Here is an 18,666-nt window from a genome sequence, read left to right as displayed (position 1 = left end):
TGCTAATCGATGTTACGCAGAGTCCCTGTATGCATGCTTCGATTTTAGGTCTTTAGGGAATAGACCGAGAAGGGGAATAGCTGGGTCAAATGGTGGTTCCATTCCCAGCTTTCCAAGAAATCTCCATACTGCTTTCCAAATTGGCTGCACCAATTTGCAGTCCCACCATCTGAATTGGTTCTTGTCACCAAGTTCTTACTACTTCAATTAAATTTCTCCCCCACCCACTCTCTGGTCAAGGTCTTTGCTTTCCATTTTCAGGATTTAATCCTTTTGGTTTCAAGAATGGTAAGAATGAAATTAGGGGGTTGGGGTTGTGGCTCAGCGGCCGAGCGCTCGCCTAGCACATTCGAGGCCCTGGGTTCAATCCTCAGCACCACATAAAAATAAATGAATAAAATAAAGATATTGTGTCAAACTAAAAAGTAAATATTTAAAAAAAGAATGAAATTAAAATTAATATACATTAAGATGCAAATAATCCCTTATATAAGGTAAAGAATCTTCATCCTCCCCAGTTTACCAGCTACCTTCCTTTATTTTCCAATCATCATCTTACCTCTTTTTCTCTCTGTTGCTGTTCCCTTCATTAGAAAGTAATATACACTAAATGCAAACAAATCTTTGAACATTTGGAAAGGTCCACAGAGGGAAATGGAAAAACAAATGTCCCCATTAACTTCCCAATTCAGAAATTATCACAGACACCAATGTAGCATATCACATTTTGACTCTTACTGAGGATGGAAAATTTCCATTTAGGATATTAAATGAGACAACAGGACAATATAATGCCAAGACTTATTTCTAGCAATAAGGTAGAGACCAACTCTCCAGGAACTGTCTGGTGGGTTCAGGTCTGACTTTTGTAACATAGTCCCTTATGGTGTTTGACCCAGGAAATGGCATTTTCAGAGAACAAATGCTCAATATCAGTAATTCTCAAGATCCAGGAACACAGAGAAAAACAAACTTAAGTCTTGGTTACCAAACTGAGATATGTGGAACAAAGTTAATTTAGACAAGTCCTTCCTAGGCATAGGGCATTACTGTTATTTAAACATTGATTTTTAAAATAACTTGTAAGAAATTCAGTTTGGAGAAGAGCTGTTTCAGTTGCAGAGGTCCCACAGTCACTGTGAAAACCTAAGCCTAGTCCATCTTTGTAGGTCAAGTTCAGGTTGTCTCAACCAGACTACTAACAACCCAGCAAGACTCCAAATATTTACATGGGCCTTGCTCTTAGTTTCTATTGCTCCTTATACTTATGTATTAGCTCTCACTATGCAGTTCAAACTAAGAAAAGGTGCTAAATGGGATAACTAAAAATACATTTTTTATATTAAATCTGTGAAAACACTAACAATATTGTAAAATACTTAAAGATCTACTTTAGTTTGGGATTATGTTAATAATAGACATTCTAAGACAGTCACAGAAGAACCATCTTTCTACATGTGACTACCTCAGTTTACAAAATGCACCCTTTTAGGATTAAATAAGATAACCTATGTGTAAGTGTCCCGTACTATACCTGGCACCTGGTAAGTACTTGGTACTTTTCTTCTTCTTTTCTCTGTATGAGAGATCATTCAAACACTTTGATAGTCACTCTTCTCAATGCCCCCCCCACACACACCCACACACACCTGGATTGGTTGAGAATAAGGTCTTTGGACAGGCCAGCTGTATAGTGGTCTTGGGTAAACTTCCTAACCTGTCTTAGCCTTAATTTCTTCACTATAAAATGAGGGATAATGAGATCTACTAGGCAGGGCTATTGTGAAGATGATGTCTGAGGTGCAGGAGGCATTCAACAATTAGCAGGAAGCTAATATAATAATAACAACCAGAATTCAGAACTTAAATCTTTTAAAGCATTTAATCTTATTAAAAAATTGATTTCTGGGTTGTCTTTGGCAGTTCATTAGATGTGGTCAATTAAGAGAGACAGTTTAACAGGGCTTAATCTGTAGAAGATGATTTTCTTGCACATACTTATGTCAGCCAATTCAATGTTAAAATATGTTAAGGTTCTCCTCAAAAAACCAACTATATGACCCAACTATACCATTTCTTGGTATTTATCCTGAAGAATTAAATTTATCCTACTAACATGCATACCCATGTTTATAGCAACACAATTCACAATAGCCAAACTACGGAATCAGTCTAGGTGTCCACTAACGAATGAATGGATAAATAAAATGTGACATGTATTCACAATGGAGTTTTATTCAACCATAAAGAAAAATGAAATAATGTCATTTGCAGGAAAATGGGTGGAACTTGAGACCAATATGTTAAACAAAATAAGTTGAACTCAGAAGGTTAAGGGTTGTATGTTTTCGCTCATGCGCAAATGTTAGAGAGGAAAAAGGAAAACAAAAGTGGGGTGTATCTCCTAAAAATCAAAGGGAGATCAGTAGAGGAAAAGGATCAAGGAGTGGGAGGCAGGAAGCGGGGGGAGGACTGGGGAGTGATACTGGCTAAATTAAATTGTTTTACTGTGTGCTGCATATAGATAAATTCCATCATGATGTACAACAAAAAAATGTGAGAAAAAAATCTGTTAAGGTTTGGATATGAGATATCCTTCAAAAGCTCCTGTGTAATGCAACAGGCAAAATGATTAGATTATAAAAGCTATAACCTAAGCAGGGAATTAATCCATTTGATGGACTAATAATTTGAAAGGACTACTGGCTGGATAGTAACCGTGGGCAGGAGGAATGTAGCTGGGGGATGTAGATCACTGGGGGTGTGCTCTTGTGATTGTATTTTGTCCTCTGGGCTCTTCCTTTTCTCTCTGCTTCCAGTTGTCATGAACTGAGCAGGTTCTCTCTGCTAGGACTTCCTCTGTGATGCTCTGACTTACCTCAGGCCCAGAGCAAAGAAGTCTGTGACCATGTACCGAACCACTTAAATCATGAGCCAAACTAAACTTTCCTTTCTCTAAGTTATTTTTGTGAGGTGTTTTGGTCACAGTAATGAAAACCTAACTAATACATGATCTTTCTGAGATGCTGCGACATGTGCCTCAGCTGAGCAAATATGTGCCAAGGAAGATCCCAGTGGTTGCTGTATGTGGGCTTCACATTCCTGTGAGTTTGAGCCATGTGAGCTCAAAAGCCAATGCCAGACTGCACCAGACACTTGCTCATCTTCCCACTCTTGTTGGGCATGCTGAGCTTCAGAGAGCACACATTTTTGCACATAGGCACATGAATGCTGGCAGAGATCCCCTCAGTTCTATACCTTAACTTTTCTGGGGCCTCTTAGGAATCAGGTCCATCACCATAGGGCAGGGAGGAGTGAAGCCACATGAGACTAGTGCTTACTGCCCAGCTAGAGCAAACACTTGAACTCCTGCTATGTTCTGGTCCCAGGATGGATGTTTCTGTAAACTTCACATTTGAACCTCAACCTTACAAAGTAGGTATAACTGCCATATTTCAGCTAATGAAATCAGGACTGAGATATCAAGTAGATCTAGCTCAAGGCTGAAAAGCTGGCGAGTGGCTGGGACTTAAGAACCCATGGTGTCTTTGTATCCATGCTCAAGTCAGCTGGACCTGGTATGTAGCAGTAATGTGAAAGGCTCTTTCAAGGGTCATCTCACTCAAAACTCACAACAGCTCTGTGAGGTAGATGCTATTTTTCAATCTTACACATGAGGAATTTTAGGTCCAGAGACATCAAGTATTTTTCTCAAAGACTGTTCAGTCAGGTAACAAATGTCATGACCAGCTTTCATCAGAAACTGTCAGATGCCATTTTTTTCTTGGGAGTCAGAACCTACCTGGTGACCAGACATTTGGAAATCTGGGAACCCTGGCAAATACCTTCCTAAATATTAAGCAGGTAACAGAAAAGAAGCTGGATAAGAATTACAGGCAGTCCATGAAGAAACTGTCACCACTTTCATGGGTGCCATGCACAATGCACTTGTGCTGCATGTGCCCTTCCTGCCTGTGTGCCCGCTCCACCCCAGCCCTGACCTCCAAGGCTTCCTGCTTGTTGCAAGGTGGGCCAGGCAGAGGGTGCAATGACACACATGTGCATGGCTGAACATTCACATGTAGACCCTCCACTGTCTATGACTAAGGCTTTTAAATTAAAACTATCCAAAAGAAAATAGAAGTTTCAAAACCTCTTCAATGGTTCTATTATGGTGGTAGTCCTTAAGCTGAGGGGTTTGGGTCTCATGCTCAGAGTAGGTCTGGGCTGGGGCCTGAGAATTTATATTTCCAACAATTTCTCAGGAGCTCAAGTTGCTGCCATCCTGGAGACCACATTTTGAGAATTACTATAGCAGAGACTCCAGGTAAGAAGACACTGATCCCCCGCATTCTCAATTCCACAGTGCTCTGTGTTTGCTCATTTCTCAACTGGGTTCCCAGTAATGACATTTCATAGGGGACAGGAGTGAGAATAAAGAATAAGGGTATATAATAATGAAGTGACATGTCAAAAAAAAAAAGTAGTTTTACTTTTCTTAGTACAGAAATGTGCTTTATAAGTAGAAAAGATAAGTAAAGCATGATAAAGAACAACTTTGGTTATATTTCCCAAATAACTTGTAATGAAATATACTGTTTTGGTATTCATAGGATATTAACACTAACTCAATTTCCTCTTCCTATGCTGGAAATGAAGTAATCATTTAGCAAGAATGGGAAGTGTTGGGTTCCTAAATATAAGAGAGTGGGTGAAAAGTCCATCTCCAACTACTTGAATATTATTTGCTAAAACTGAAAAACAAGAAAAAAAAAAGATTTTCTATTCCTGGAATACTTTAAGCATTTAATTTAGAAATTAATAAAATATTTTAAAAAGATGAGTTTATATTTATTGTTCCTCTCTATAAACATCTGATTTTAATTGCTATAATACTTGGATATATTGTGAAGACATTCATGATAGTAATGCCTACTGGGTTCTGTATTTATCATCCTGAGGGGCTAGGAGAGCCCGGTTTCCTCGGGTAAATACTTGTTTCTGGGCAAGAATGAACTGCTTCACCCTCTCCAAGCACTTGGCACATGTGGACCAGTTAAGCTTTATTCCATTTCAGGTATTTCAAGCCATCCACCATGGAACACTTCCATTAAAGGTACCTAAGGATTAAATGGCTGCCTTATAGCAGCAAAAGCTGAAGAATACAAAGCTGTAAGTTTGCACTGGTTGAGTTTAGGAAGCTGAATGGATTAAACAGGTAAAACTCTAACCTGGAATGCTGTTTAATACTAACCTTAAATGCCAGTGTAAAGAGAGAGAGTGTGTCCAGAGCTGTAAGGCAAACCTCAGTTGCAATGTTGGCTTCCAGCAGTGACTGATGGAGAACATCTGCATCCGAGTGGCCATAGCCTGCATGAATTACAACACAGGATTACTGCCCAGTGGTCAGACAGCAAGGCTGGCAGGAGGGCAGAGTCAGTCAACTTTTGATTATTTACAGAAGGTTCCCTGAAGGTATTATTAATACCCCTTTAGGGAGTATTAACAATGCTTCTATTTAATTATAAGTCTTTTTTGATTCTGGAAGGGCAACAACATTCATTGTCTGCTTGCTATGTGCCAGCCACGAGTCAAGGAACTTTACACATATTATCCCATCTAATCCTTCAATAGCTATATAAAGTAAGTATATTATTAAACCCTTTTTGCAGGTAAGGAAATAGAGGCACAGAAGGGCTAAAGAACTTGTCTAAAGTCAAGCAGGTAGTAAAGAGTGGAGGCAGGATTTGCACCAGGACAGATGATCATGGTCATTTTGACTAAGTTGTCAGAATGGTGAAATTATTGATAGAGAGTGAGGTTTCCTGAGCTTCCTGTATAGACAGAGGCAGCAGCACAGAAAATGAATATGAATATGAACATGAGCCCGGGATCAGGCTGCTGGTCAGAACCCATCTCCACCATTTACTAGCTGTGTAACCTTGGGCAAGTTATTTGACCTCTTTATACTTCAGTTTTCTCATCTGTAGATTGGGATAATAAGCGCATCTACCTCAACAGGTTGTGGTAAGGATTAAACTTGTTAATATTTGTGCAGCTCTTAAAATAGTGCCTGGTACATAGTGAGGGCTATAAAAAAAGTACTAAATCAATAACATCAAAGTCTGTATTAGCTAGATAATGATAATGCATGATAATCAAGAGTTGACTGTACAGAGAACTGTTTTCTACTTGCTTTAATAAAAAGCATAAAAGCCAATGTCTGAAAGAAATGTCTAAGAAAAGGAAAGAACTTGAAGAATTTATCATGTGAATTTAGCTTAATCATATATAAACACAAACTAGTGGCTGCAAAATCAATTTAGTACTGATATAAATGCAGCTGACATACAATTTGAGATATTAAATTATGAAATGGTATGCATTAGCAGAAATATATGTAGGGATGCAAAGATGTTACAGTATTGACCTAGATTATAAAGAAAGATGGCAGTATAATAAAACACAATGTAATGTCTTCCTCCAAGGAGTGAAAATAAATCCACACTTATTAATTGGCAATTTTCTTAAGACTCCAGAGAGGAGGACATTTTATATATACAGATCAGGAAATGAATACAGAAAACCTAAGCAATGTCCTTGAGACCAGTAATGGGGATAAAACAACCCACACTCTGAATTCCTTATTAAGGTCACCATCATAGTACATATTATTAGGAGGAAAAAATAGCATGATGTCATTTTAACTTAAACAAATGTTAGAATTATAGAATTATTTTTAAAAGCCTAAAAAAAGTTTCTTTTAAAGCCACAGACGTGCTTTGTATCATATAATAAGAGCCTTTGACAGCCAGTGTTTTTCCTGGTGAGGATATGTAACACACTTGGCACCTTGCCAGTTCTGTTTCTTTTTCTTTTTGCTTTATGGGCATGAGATCTTTGGGCAAGAAAGGATAAAAAGATATTGGGGTGTGAATATTAACTGTACAGCCTTTATACAAACCAAGGCATTAGTTCATTCAGGGAAGTTTTTTTTGGTAAGATACAGAGACAATGAAAACAAACAGATTGATGATTATTCTTAAAGTGATAATTAACCATAGTAAGAGGGACCAAAACCAAAACCAAAACCAAAAACACAACACCTGTTATTAGACCAACCAAAATTTCACAGAGATAAAAGGGACCCTTTATGGAGGGCTGCCATTTATCCCAAATGAGTTTTAGTCTGGGTTTAATTTTAACAAGGAACTTGCTTTGATGACTGTTAAAATTTCTTTTTTTCTCTGCATAGAACTGTCTTTTTCTTTTTCTAGAATCTATCGGTTAGGTTTATCCAGGTGACCATTATAAATGAGATGGTACACACACTAAGGAATTTTCCTGCCTTTGTCTAAAAGCCTAGGAACAATTAAAAAATTAGAATTTGACAATGTGCAGGCTTTTTTATTTATTTATTTATTTATTGGTAGTATAGGAATTGAACCCAGAAGGGCACTCTAAAACCGAGCTATATCCCTGGCTCTTTTTATTTTGTTTTAGAGACAGAGTCTCAGAAGCTGTCCAGGCTAGCTTCAAACTTGCAATCCTCCTGCCTCAGCCTCCCTCATCTGACCAGTGACAATGTGCTGTTTTAAAAACATATGTAACCAATGTGCCATGCTAATTAAATCTACAATCATGTATATACATAGGGAAATGTAATGACAAATTTCTCTAAGCTAACACAATACCCATAAGCCAAAATACCATTTATCTAATCTCTTTTAGAATAAGAGATTCATATAGAAATCTATTGGTCTTATATGACTCTGTCTGAGTCATACAGAAATCTAAAAGAACTAGTCCCTTTAGCCACAACATGTCATAACTTGATTTCCTTAAACTGTTCCATCTCAAAAATCAGCAGGATTCCTGAGCTAGCACTATTTATAAAACTCTGTAAAAATAAATGGCAGCATGGACTGCCTCAATCACTGAGACTGAAAACAGCATGCCCCAAGGTCCAGGTTAAAGTTACACACGAAGGAAGACATTCAACAGTTACCGTGTTAAAGATCAACACAGTAAAATGAAATGAATTAGGAAATCCAGGAAAGTGGTCTTAAGAGACACAAATTTCTTAAGTCAGTGGTGAGCAACTTTTTGAAAGCGGATTCTGGCCAGGGGAAGTAAGGAGTGTGGCGTGAAAGATACTGATTTCCACTAGGGGGCAGTGGTGCCTTGGAGCGCTGTACAGAGTCCCACTACCCTGGCTGGTCAGGGCAGAAGGGCAGAACTTCTCTACAGATAAGACATCTTGGGTAAGAGTGCCACAGCTCCTTCTGAGTCTTTAGAATTCACTGCTTAAATTCACACAGTATTTATTCTGCTGTCACTGACAAAAGACTTATTCTAAAATCTTTTACCCGCTTTTGTCATCTGCTATGCTTACATTTAATTAACCTTGTTCAACTTTATACATTCATCTTACCCAAACAGATCTACTTACTAATGGTGACTACATATGGAAACTTTTCCTTATTCCTCACCCTGACATCAGAGGTGATGTGGTGACCTTGGCAGAGGCCCATTCCATAGTCAAAGGCCTATTCTGATAGTGAGAGGACGTTTGGAATAGCAGACTAAGGTCAGATCCAGAGTCTTACAGAATGTGCTTCCTTCCTGATAGCTGCCTTTCCTTTAAGAAATTTTGGACCAAAATACAAATCCAGAAAAAGTAAGAAGTTTTATGAGAAAACGAAATTAATGAATGATGAGAAATCTTGCTAAAAGAATTCCCCAAATGTAGAAGATCTACTGTCTTAGATATATTAATTCATGGCGTATGGCTTTATTGAATGTAAACATTTTTGCCAAATATCAAACTGATCAACTTCAACAAATCCATTATTCACCTCCCTCCCACTTTTATTGGTAAGGTTTTCTTCAGCAATTGATAGGAAAGGAGTAGAATGTAGAATAAGGAATGATACTCCAAGGCAAAAATTATGTGACTTGCTTTCTGCCTGATTCACACACAAGAAAACAAATATGCTCAGAATGATCTGCAGACAGTCTGCAATCTAGGAGTCTGTAGTTTAGAAGTAGGTGTCATGCCATCAGCTTTCTCTTCGCTATAGAACACTGTACCTAAAGCTCAGCTGTGTCTAAAATGGTGCCTAGCATGAATATAGACAGAAAACTGTAAGAACAGTTGGTTTAGACATATGATACTTTTAAATTTAAAGTGCTATTTAAGGACATTAAGATGACTGACTTTAAACAAGCACTGTATCAGACTTTCTCAATTCTAAGACCCCTATCAACTACAAAAAACACCAATTAATGATAGACAAACTTATTAGATGTAAAATGAAGATACAGCTCAATTTCAGAAATGCTACAAAATGTGCAAAAATATGTCTCAGAATCAAGGAAATGTGGCTTTACAAACAAACATTTAATTTGCTATCTCACATATATAAGTTAAAAGCATCTGAGTACATTTAACCAAATTTTAAAGATGTATTATATACACTTAAAAACTTTGGAAAGATTAATTTTAATTCAGAGATGCACACATTCTCTGTATTTTTCATATTAATCCACACCTAAATTCATTTTTTATACAGTAAAGGAATTTAATTATCACCTATATTCATTTTCTTACTTGTGCTTCACAGATATCAAAGAACTTCAGAGCTAAATAAGGCCTCAGAAGCCATGTCCTCTCATTCCTCACACAATACTTAAATGACGAGGACAATGTCCCCATAGGGTCTCATTCCCTCTGTTTTCACACCCCAGCTTCAAGTGTTCACTCCAGCTTTATAGCTTTACAGGTAGCTCAGCACACACCACTCACCGGCAGTTTAGTTATAAAATGCTTTCTCACCCTGACCTGAAATCAAATTCTCTGTAATTCAACCCAGTGATTTTAAATGCCTCTTGTACTGGGTTACATGAAACACAAGTTTTCTTTACATGTCCCTACCTCTTGGCTGGCTTTCCCTCCTATCCTACCAGCAGGAAAAATGAATTATCATGCAAGTGAATTTTGTGGGTTTTTTTTTTTCCGGTAAATATATCACTTACTTACAAACACCTTTTCACCTAGTTTTCCCTTTCTTTAGGCGTTTACATATTTTACAGGTAGCTATCACTCTCAATTTTTTCTTTGATACAAATTTCTCTTCTATTGCCAAACAATGAGTGCAAGTACACTAAAATAGGTCAATAGTTAATTGGTTAATAGCTCATATACCCGGGCAAAGACCCAAACATTCTTTAAGAATGGTTTTCCAAATAATTAAGACTATTTGGCCATTGTGGGGTTTTTGCCATTTTCATGATTTCCTACCCATATTGAAAAATAAATTTAAGTTCCTGTAAGAATTACATGTGCAGCACATATGGTGTCTCTTCCCTGGTCCTACTCAATAGGTGTTGGAGATGGCAAGGGATGCTGCAAAATGGCCAAACCTACAGATGACTAAGTTTCTCACAGGCCTCTGCTGCTCCCTGCTGGTCTAACTAAAGTCTAACAAACGTTTCCTACTCAGAGAGGACACAATGGTGCAGACGTACAGGGGTTCTTACTATTTTTAGTCCTTTTAGACTCTGAGATACCCCTGGCAGGTCTCTCACATAATGGATTTGTGTCATATGGTTGGCCCAACAGAAGGTATTGTATTTATTGGTAATAGGATTTTTAAAAAGATATCTCTACAAATTCCCCATAGGACACTTAGGTGAAGATGTAAATGAACGAGTATGAACATCTCCATACACATGTTCACACCCATACACGTGTATACATACATACAGTATACACTCCCTTTTCTGTGGCTGTGGCTGAATTGACCATTCAGAGCTCAAAGAGCTACTGGAGGGAAAGGCTGAGGTCACCCAAGCACATACTCAGATTAGAGATGGAAGGGAAGACTGAGTCCTAGGAGTAGATGAAATGCTTAAGGGGGCATCAGACCAACTCAGGGTGAGGAGGAACTGTGAAAACTCAGACAAAGTCTAAGAGTCAGTGATACACTGTTTCCTGCCAAAGCAGAAGAAAACGTGATTGATGACAGGGTGCCACTGAAAACTGATGAAAGTGAAAACGTGAGACAGAAAGAAGGGAGCAGGGGAGACGGGGTTCTCTATGGGTGGCAGGAAGAGAGAATGGAAGTCGACCATGTTAACAACATGGCTCTTGGCAGCAGCACAACACCAGCTGTCTCTCTCCTCCAATTCAAGCTACCACCACAAAATCCATTTGCAGCAAAAGGAGCTTCTGCATACTGGAGTAGATTAAGACCATTTCTTCATGGGTTGATCATTAATTAAATTTTTGCTTGTTTTTTGTGTTTCATAAATGATTATCACTGGAAGTGGATCCTTGATCTGCTTTTGATTAAAAAAAAAAGGCTTTAAAATTAAAGCACTAATTTCAACTGACAGTGAATTAGTCTCTGTGTTATGTAAATTATCTGGGCAGAGGGAGTCTAGCAGGTCCAGCATATCACCAGGGACTGAAATGCTATTGCTAAATAGGAAATGAAAGTTACAAATAAAAAACTTCAGGTTTTGTTTGTTTCATCTCCTTGTCCAAAGTTTTAAAAAATCAAGTATTGTAGCCCTAAGTCTGTCATTAAATGTGCATTCTACAGCTAAGTGTAGAACTTAGAACTAGCATTTTAAGGCTCTCAATTCACTGTGTGGTAGATTGACACAATATTGATTTAAATGAAGCCTAGAATTTTACACAGACTATACCTACTACATTTAATTTTGTTGGGATGGAAGTGTGAGAAGTTACTGGATTTCCATTCCTCACTTGTTTTACTTTGAACTATTATCAATACTAGACAATGAGAATATTGTCTTTACTCTTAGCGTGTATTAGAGAGAGGTATGAAAATCACAGTGAATGGACATTTGTGATTAGAAATGATGAAAAGATATTAACAATCATGTGTTAAAGACAGTACTTGGAATGAGAACAAACAATACAAATACAAATAGTCCAGGTAAAACAGCAGATAGCTAGGTCATGCTTGGAGAAGAGATGGAACAATTCAGAGAACACAACACTAACAGAAATGGAACTTATAGTAGAAGGTCATATTAATTTTTTCATGTGCTGGATGGTTTGTTTTCTTAGGTTTTCTGCTTTGAGAAACCCTTAAGCAGATGAAACAGGAAATTTCTAGAAACAGCACATGATGCCACGACCCTTCTGTTGACTGATAAAAGTAAATTTAAAAATAAGCTCCCATGTTTTGGCAGAATCTCTATTGTGAAGTTAGAAAAGCCCCAAAGTTAGGAAGGCAAGATGAATAAAAAGATCTTGGTTTGCAAGTGAAGCGGCCTCATAAGCAGACTTCAACCTGATTAAATCTTACCATTGTCTACAGAAATTCCAAGCACACTTGATATCTTTCTCACACTGAAAACACAGAAAAAGTCACTTTGTTATTGGATGCTTTTCCACACCCTCGAAAATCGATTCACGGACTTTTTGTTTTCACAGCAGTGTAAGGATTAATAAACATTCAGAGCCAGAATGTCAGAATGTGGACGCTTGATCAATTACATGCACGAGATCAGGAGGGCAAAGGCGTCTGTTCCAGATGCTCTCGGGAGGTGCAGGGGAAAATCAATGATAAGCTGGCTACAGGCAACGAATCCAAGCATTATGTTTAAAGTACTGGGAATATTAGGCTATTGAGCCTACCAAATTTTGCTTTGGGGATGGGGCAAAGGGTCTAGCTTTTAGGACTGGTGCTGTAGTTGATCGTGTGCCACATTTTGTCACTCCCCAGGGCTCAGGATTCTCCTCCAATGAAGGGAACTGTGCCAAGAGCTCTTCATCCTATTTGCTTTGAGCTGGAATAAAAATCAAGTCCATGATGTGGTACGGTGTGGCTGGGGATCTCCCCTCTGAGATGGCAGAGAGATGGCTGGCTGTTACGATGGTATGTCATGGGACTTACTGTGGTTAAAAGTGACAGAGTTATCCAGGCTGCCCAGCTGCTGCAATCTGGCATGCATCATTCCTGTTCTGTTACGGGAAACAGGCAATGTCTGAGATTTTCGATCATGAACTATGGGTCCCAACCCCTCCTGGTTCCTGCAACATGAGTGAAATGGGATAGAAGCAAAAGTTAGATGTGTTACACTGCAGCGAGAGGGGAGCATTAGTGAAGCCAGGACATGGCACAGAGGGGACGAGCCACGCACTGACAGTGCAGTTGAACAGCCACAGACACACAGGCAGCAGCTCTTACAGTGTTCACAGCAAAGCACCTGATGACAAAGAAGCAAAAATCAAGCCAAAGCAGAGAAATTCTCATTTTTAGGAAGTACTACAGAGACACAACTTTCAAAAAGTGAGCAGCACTCCAATGTGGATAAGATGTTATGAAAGAGCAAAAAAACCTTGTTTCTAATAACATACATGCAATGGGAGGGTTATATGAGACTAAAAGTTTAACACCTTTATTCTTACCCAAGCAGGAAGGAGAAGAGCCACACACTTTGTTAAACTTGTCAGCAGTCAAGTAGAGAAAACAGAAAAGTGATCTGGGTTAGCAGTCAAATAGCTGACTTCCTACTGTGTACCATCACCAGAGCAGATGGAAATGGGACCTGTCCCCCGTCCCTGAGCCAACCGTGCCCCTCACTGTGTTACTGTGTGTAGGAGAACAGGGACATGCATGGACTATCATCGACGGCATGCTGCTGGGTGATTTCCAAGTGACAGAAGAAGGCACAATATTCATACAACTAGACCATCGAGGATGGCAAACACTGACAATGTTCACATTATGGTTCAGGATCTTTATTGCATGCAGCAGAAACCATGGCAATTTTATATAAAGCAGGACTTTATATATATCTTTCCACAGTGCATGGAACAAAGTAACAACACCTCCACTTCTATCTTCCTCTGATCAGCTAACGTTAAGGCAATCCATATCATATGCAAATATGTACAGGGGCTTATGAAATCAGGTTTTCTTTAAAAAAGTTAAATTTATGTCCACTGGAAAAAAGTAGCCTCTTTGCAAAACCCAATTCTAAAATATTTTGTCAGGACAAAAATCTTCAGCTTTCCATATTTGCCATTTTAAGCTCTGAGGCATTTTAGTCTACTTGATAGAACATTCATTAAATGCCATCTTGTGACGTAAGTGACAGTATCTGCAAAGAGGGTGTGAAGATCACCCAGCACAGTGTTTTCTGGTTATAAAATACACTCCTTGCCCATATTTGTGGGACAAAGTCAAAGAGAATAAAAGTCAAGGTAAGAAATTATTGGTATTGAGACACCTTGTATATATTTGCATTTGGTACACAAAAACTCAAATATAAAAATTATTGTTGTGAATAAAAAATGGAAGTTAAGATTAAAATACTTTAAATGCTACATTTCAATTAAAAATAGAAAACATCCATAGAAGAAAAGTACAAAATAGTCTAAAATTTTCTTCTTTTAAAAAGAAAACACATGCTTTTATTTCTTAACATAAAACATAATTCTGAATATTTCTCAAGCATCCCTAAATGAGGACAATGCTAACATAAAAAGCACCGCAGAATGAAGGCCAAGGACTAATACTTTATACTCCAATAGAAAGTCTATTAATGTCTGTTAAAGTTTATTGCTATAAAATAGAATTAGGAAAAACAGGTCTCCATTACAACTAAACTTTAAAGCTTTTCTTAAAACATAAATGTAATCTTACTTTAAACGGTTAAAAACAACAATAGAAAAATGTGCTAGGTAGAATAAGAGAATGGGCCACCACACAGACACTCCAAACAGCTACCGGGCAGAGTAAGAGCCTGGAAGGACAAGACGTGCTGTGGGGAAATGCTGTGTGGACACCTCAGCAAGAGCTTCCAGCTCTCCTGGGGTCTAGGAGTATGGCGCCCCAGGGCACTAGGAAGCTAGGACACTCAACAAGAGTTCCAGTCAGATACAACACAGGTACTAACTGCTGAGTCAGAATAGGAGGAGGGAAGGCTCCATTTTAGAGAAGAATTGTGGAAATCCACACAATCTGAGACAGGCTAAAAAATTCTTTCATTAAGAAAGGAGGGTGGTTACATGAGAACATAAGTTGGGAGAAAGAACAATAAAAATGACCTTTGAATGTGAAACAGGAAGAGAAATCATTGAGAAAATAAACTACATGAAGAATGGGAGAAAAGTAAGAGAAGGAGACATAACAGAGCATGAGGGAGAATCTGGAATGAGGTGTAGAAGTTAGCAGTAGGCCACTGCAGACAATCCTTCCAAGAGAGGAGCACGAGACAAAACAAGACAGAAGGAATGTAGAACACCAACAAAAGATGCTAACAGATTCTACGGTGGCAATCCAAGGCCTGCCACCTGTCTCCATGGCTGTTTATGTGAATCCCACCTGCCAATCACCACAGACGACCATTCCCACACATTCAGATCCAAGTAATATAGAAAATGATGGGACATTTCAAACTAGAATGCCCCACGGTACCTGGCTATGTATCGCTTCCCCATGTACTGGAACTGGTGCAAGCAGACCCTGCAGATGGGATGAAAAATTATCAGGCAATGGGAAGATAAGACTATTATCAACACAATGTTTTATTTAAGCCCATTAATAATAATAAATTAAATATGTCTACCACTACTACTGTACTTCTGGTTTTTAGAGATTCTCTGGAAGGTCCCTCTAAACCCAGAGAAATTATTACATTGTAAGAGGAGCCCACAGTTTAATAATTAGTACTGTGGTAGCTGGTGGAGTACCACAGAATGAAGGCCAAGGACTAATGGGACTTCCCATCCACTTGGGGCTGGCAGATTTACTCCAAGGCAGTTTGCCTTAAGACTGTGTTGGAAGGGCTAGGGTTGTGGCTCAGTGGTTGCACGTGTGAGGCACTGGGTGTGATCCTCAGCACCACATTGAAAAAAAATAAACAACTACAATAAAAGTATTGTGTCCATCTATAATTAAAAATAATAATAATGATAAAAAAAAAGAGGGGCTGGGGCTCAGTGGTAAATTGCTCACGTAGCACATGTGAGGCACTGGGTTCGGGCCTCAGCACCACATAAAAATGAAATAAAGATATTGTGTCCACCAACAACTAAAAAATAAATATTAAAAAAAATAGTATGTTGGATACCCTAAACACTAAGTTGCTTATCCATCCTCATTCATATTACTCATTCACATCTGTGAAAGGAACTCTGTTTTGGCTCAAGCGTATGGAGTAATAATACCTTACAGATATCAAGTATGTAGTTTTTTGTTTTATTTTACTGCACCTACAACACTTGACTCTTTTAAAAATCATGCAATAAGATAGTTAAAACAACAAATCCTTTGGAGCTGATTCTTCCCTACATTTCAGGTCCCCTGTTTTACTCAGCAGAGGGAGTAGTCATGAGGCTTTGAAGGAAGCCCCTGCTAGCAGGTCAAGCCCACGGCCCTTTACTTATAATCCCCAAATACACAAAAGCTCTTGAAAACAGGGTTTCTGCTTGTTTTCATGCAAATACATTTGCCACCAAAATATGATCAAACTAACAGACATCAAGAGTTATGATTTATCCAATTATTGTGAATAATAATAGAACTTCAGTTTTTTAACTGCAGATATTTATGTGTTTGTGGAGTGCTGAGATGCTGCCACTCTCTATATAAATACACTCTCTATATAAACTTTTCAAAAAAATTTAAAAAATTCTAAATTTGAAAAATTATCTGCCCCTGGCAGTTTTAGAAGGCATTGTGAACTTGTGTTTCTAAAAAGAAAGAGCTTAAAAGTAATCAGAAGCTCATACTAAGGAGATAAAATGAGATAATATAGTTACTAGATTCAACTTAGAGAAGCAGCATCAGCCCAATTCAGTGAGTAAATTTTGTATTATTTTATGAAAATGACTTAAGTAGTTACTTTTTATCTAGAACAATCACATATCTGCAATAATTTAAAGTTGGCTACTGTTTACTAGCTCATAAGCTCTGAAAATAGGTGCTGGGGTCAGGTCCAGGAGAAAGAGCTTAAGGAATAAGAGTATGTGACATAAAATTCATTCCTGGCTCAACTACACAGTGCTCTTCAGACCTCTTTTTCCTCTGGGAAGAATTATGAGGTAAAGCTTGAGAGTATATAGCTGAGATGGAGCATATGTCTAGCATATGCAAGGCCCTGGGTTTGATCCCCAGCACCACGAGGTAGAATTATGAGGCAACAAAGACAAAATTACTCACTCAGATATTGTAAAAAAATCCATAAGTTCAGATGTTGAAGCCTTGTTCCAATATGTAAACAAAGCATCTAGAAAACAAATATTTATTTTGTCAGAATTACAATATATTTTATTTACATTATGGAAAATCACCTACTGTGATAATGGAAAGAGATGTTAGATTGTAGGTCTCCAAACCCTTCCTGTGCCCCAAGTCATAGATAATCAAAGGACAAAAAAAAAAAAAAAGTGGGTAACATACATAACAGGCTTAAGTCAATTTATTTACTGACAGCAAATTAACAGTATTTATTAAAGTAATAGAAAGAAAACAGAGTTCCTGTAGTGGGAGGGGCCCCAAGAGAGGATTACTCCAGACTTATTCAATTTAAAGAAGCTACACTTGAACACCTGAATTTGAATCTTATCATAAATCACCTGGTACTATATTATAGCATAAGGATTATTTAATTTATACAGATTGTGCTCTTGAATAGTCAAGAAAATTAAAAACAAAACAAGTGGGCACACAATCCAAAGTTAGGTTCTCATTATTTCCTACTACAGAATCCCTCCCCAGAAGGGAATCTGCAGAAACTTTCTACGTGATATACATACTATTTTGTCTTTTGAGTTTTAACTGAACAGCATAGCTTCATCTACCTCAAACTTTTCCAAGATGCACAACATTCCTCTTTATGGATGCACCATAATTGGGTTAACCAATCTCCTTATTGATAGACATTTACTTTTCCTATAACATTTTCTACTATAATTATGTCTTTATGAATGTGAGTTTTTGCATATACATCCAACTACATCTTATAGGAAAAATTCCCAGAAGTGAAATAGTTTATTGTATGATATGTATTTTTAAATTTATGTATGAACCCTTATCAGTCTGGTATTGCACAAAGGGGCTATCACTTCATAAATAAGCATTTTTGCCCTCTTAAATTTTAAAAAGTTGGAAAACAGATGAAGAGATTTGGAGCCTTTGGAACCTGAAATGAATGGAAAAGATGGCTGCAAACAGGCTGATGGCTGCATGCCCACATGCTTCACACTTATGAGAAGCAGTGACTCAGGAAAGACATGGGAGCTATAGCAAGAATTTGTGCCAGGCACTGTGTTAGTGCTGTCCCAATTCTCCATATATTGTGTCATCTAATCCTCACTCTCATTCCCATGCAGAAGAGTGCTGCCATTTACAGATGCACCAACACAGCCCTCAGACATTAAGTAATTCTCCTATTTACCTGCCTAAAAATATATATCTGAATGGAGATGTAAATCAATTGTTCCTAATTCTAAAGGCATTTGGCTCATTAGACCAGTAATGAGAGTGGGTCAAGGGAGTTTCTATTTTTGGGAGATCTTGTGCACAGAATTCAGATGGAGAGACTGTTTACTTGTGGCTGGTCATCCTGGCGAGCCCTTGAGGAGGCAAGGAGAAACTGGCAGGTCCTCCATAGGCA

The 18,666-nt window shown here is 38.1% G+C and overlaps 1 protein-coding gene across 27 annotated transcripts in view; it reads right to left on the bottom strand.

Annotated features, from left to right (window-relative positions):
* Dock9 (dedicator of cytokinesis 9) overlaps positions 1 to 18,666 on the bottom strand; it is a 281,271-nt gene that overhangs the window by 43,074 nt on the left and 219,531 nt on the right. For 14 of the 27 annotated variants that reach the window (XM_048800695.1, XM_048800708.1, XM_048800704.1 and 11 more), the window contains exons 36-39: positions 17,211 to 17,277; positions 15,465 to 15,512; positions 12,936 to 13,072; positions 5,255 to 5,370 (exon numbers count right to left, since the gene is read on the bottom strand). In XM_048800695.1, the coding sequence (XP_048656652.1) occupies positions 5,255 to 5,370; positions 12,936 to 13,072; positions 15,465 to 15,512; positions 17,211 to 17,277 (368 nt within the window). Of the gene's footprint in view, positions 1 to 5,254; positions 5,371 to 12,344; positions 12,389 to 12,935; positions 13,073 to 15,464; positions 15,513 to 17,210; positions 17,278 to 18,666 lie in introns of all 27 variants that reach the window. The other 13 variants (XM_048800716.1, XM_048800702.1, XM_048800711.1 and 10 more) reach the window with 2 other exon arrangements.

This window comes from Marmota marmota, unplaced genomic scaffold, assembly GCF_001458135.2.
Source record: "Marmota marmota marmota unplaced genomic scaffold, marMar, whole genome shotgun sequence".
NCBI lineage: Eukaryota > Metazoa > Chordata > Mammalia > Rodentia > Sciuridae > Marmota > Marmota marmota.
This window is presented reverse-complemented; position numbering and strand designations above follow the sequence as displayed.